The sequence below is a fragment of the Geospiza fortis genome, unplaced genomic scaffold, assembly GCF_000277835.1.
Source record: "Geospiza fortis unplaced genomic scaffold, GeoFor_1.0 scaffold865, whole genome shotgun sequence".
Taxonomy (NCBI): Eukaryota; Metazoa; Chordata; class Aves; order Passeriformes; family Thraupidae; genus Geospiza; species Geospiza fortis.
Genome location: NW_005055436.1, coordinates 4,281 through 6,349, shown reverse-complemented (window position 1 = coordinate 6,349; position 2,069 = coordinate 4,281). Strand labels below are relative to the sequence as shown.

General features: G+C 57.2%; 1 protein-coding gene and 1 long non-coding RNA gene across 2 annotated transcripts in view; both read left to right on the top strand.

The window, feature by feature from the left end:
* Positions 1 to 1,367, top strand: part of LOC102039800 (class I histocompatibility antigen, F10 alpha chain-like) — a 4,476-nt gene extending 3,109 nt beyond the window's left edge. The window contains exons 2-3 of the mRNA XM_031065820.1: positions 431 to 694; positions 1,006 to 1,367. Of these exons, the coding sequence (XP_030921680.1) occupies positions 431 to 694; positions 1,006 to 1,367 (626 nt within the window). The remainder of the gene's footprint in view (positions 1 to 430; positions 695 to 1,005) is intronic.
* Positions 1,368 to 1,384: 17 nt separating this feature from the next.
* Positions 1,385 to 1,740, top strand: LOC115949289. The gene is made up of 3 exons (XR_004082823.1): positions 1,385 to 1,453; positions 1,552 to 1,587; positions 1,707 to 1,740. It is a non-coding gene; the product is annotated as an uncharacterized LOC115949289 (long non-coding RNA).
* Positions 1,741 to 2,069: the final 329 nt, after the last annotated feature.

The window sequence follows — 2,069 nt, the reverse complement described above, 5'->3', positions numbered from 1 at the left end:
TGCAACTCCCCCTTTCCTCTGCATCAAGGACCCCCAAGACTCCTATTCCCAGGTCCTCCCACCTTGTGACCCCTTTTCTTAGGACTGGGGATCCCTGGACCCCCTTTCCTGGGCACAGAGTTCCTCTGGAACCTGCATCCTGCCTCTCCCAGCCCCTGTATCCCCCTTTCCTGGGCACAGGGATCCCCTGGAACCCCCACCCTGCCTCTCCCTGTCCCTGCACCCCCCCTTCCATAACCCTGGAACCTCCTGAGCCCCCATTCCTGGACACCAGGACCCCCTGCAGTCCCTTTCCTGTCCATCCCACCTCTCCCACCCTGCACACCCTTTCCTTGGCCCCAGGATCCCCAAACCCCTTCCCAGCTCTCCCAGTTCCCCTTTCATTGATCCATGATCCCCTCAACCCCCCCAAATCTCCGTGTCCCCCCAGTTCTCCACTCCCTGCGTTACCTGCAAGTGGCAGTGTCAGAGCCCAGCCCGGGGATCCCCCAGTTCATGTCCAATGGGTACCTGGATGGGATCCCCTTTGTGCGCTACGACAGCGAGCGGGGCCGGGTGGAGCTGCTGACGCAGTGGATGGAGAATGGAGTCGAGCCGGAACATTGGGAGAGGAAGACCCAGACCTGCGAGGCATGGCGGCACGTGGAGACCAGGAACTTGGAGACAGCACGGGAGCGGTACAACCAGAGCAGGGGTGAGTGGGGGGATCTGTGCAGCTGGAATGGGAACTGTAGGGCTGGGGTGGAGATCGATGGGGCTGGGATGGGATCTGTACGTCTCGGATGAGGATTCAGAATGCTCCAAGGGGCTGAAATTGGGTTCTTTTAGGCTGGGATGGGATATCTTGTGATCCACATGTTGGGATGTGGATCAATGGGGCTCCAAGGGGCTGGGATAAAGCTGTGGGGGTCTCCATCAGACTCTGGGGCTCCATAGGGCTGGAATGGGGCTCTGTGGGGATGGGATACAATTCCATGGGTCTCTGTGGGTACATCCCCCCCCCAGGTCCCCACACACGGCTCTGGGTTTATGGCTGTGATCTCCTGTCTGACGGGAGCATCCGTGGATCCAGTCGGCTTGGCTACGATGGACGGGATCATATCTCCTTTGACCCAAAATCCGGGAAATTCATGCTGGCCGACAGTTCTGCTGAGACTACTGGGAAGCACTGGGAACAGGAAGGGATTGATGCTGAGAGGTGGACAAATTACCTGAAGCACGAATGCCCTGAATTACTCCGGAAATACGTCGGATACAGGCAGAAGGAGCTGGAGCGCAAAGGTGGAAGCAGAATTCTTGCGGGAATTTGGGATTTGGGGATGGAGAACTTGGGAACATGGGAATTCCTGTGGGAATTCCATGGGTAGATCTCATTCTCATCCCATGTCCATCATCGCTGCCATCCTCATCCTCACTGTCCTCATCGGATTCAGCATCTGGAGGCTCCAATCCGGTAACACACGGGATGGGGGTTGGGAAGGGACACGGATCCACCTGGCACCATTCTGGGAATCCTGTGCCACCGACTCTGATCCCACTTTGTTTCCACAGGGATGAGGGACAGGAATGGATACAACCCGGCAGCCGGTGAGTTCCAATGGTGGATCCAGCTCTGGATCCCCTCTGTGCAGATCCCAGGATGGATCCTGGGGTTAATCCCAGTGTGTGATCCGTGCTGGAATCTCATGGATCTTCTCTTTCTGCAGGAAAAGATGTGGGAACCAACGGCTTGAGCACAGGTACAGAGCAGGATCAGGGTGGGATTCCAGAGGGGGATTGGGCAGGATGGATGGACTGGGATCAGTGAGGAATTCTGGGTCAGAGCAGGGTCCAGAGTGGGATCAGGGGGAATTGTCGAGTGGGATTTGGGCTGGATTCTGGAGCGGGATCAGGAGGGATGGATGGAGCAGGATTGCTGTGGGAGGGATGGAGTGGGATCAAGGCTGGATTCCAGACTAGAATCAGGTGGGATGGAATGGAGCAGGATCAGGTTGGGATTCCAGAGGAGAACTGGAGTGAGATGGGGTGGGATGGATGGAGCAGGCTTGGGGCAAAATGATGGAATGGGA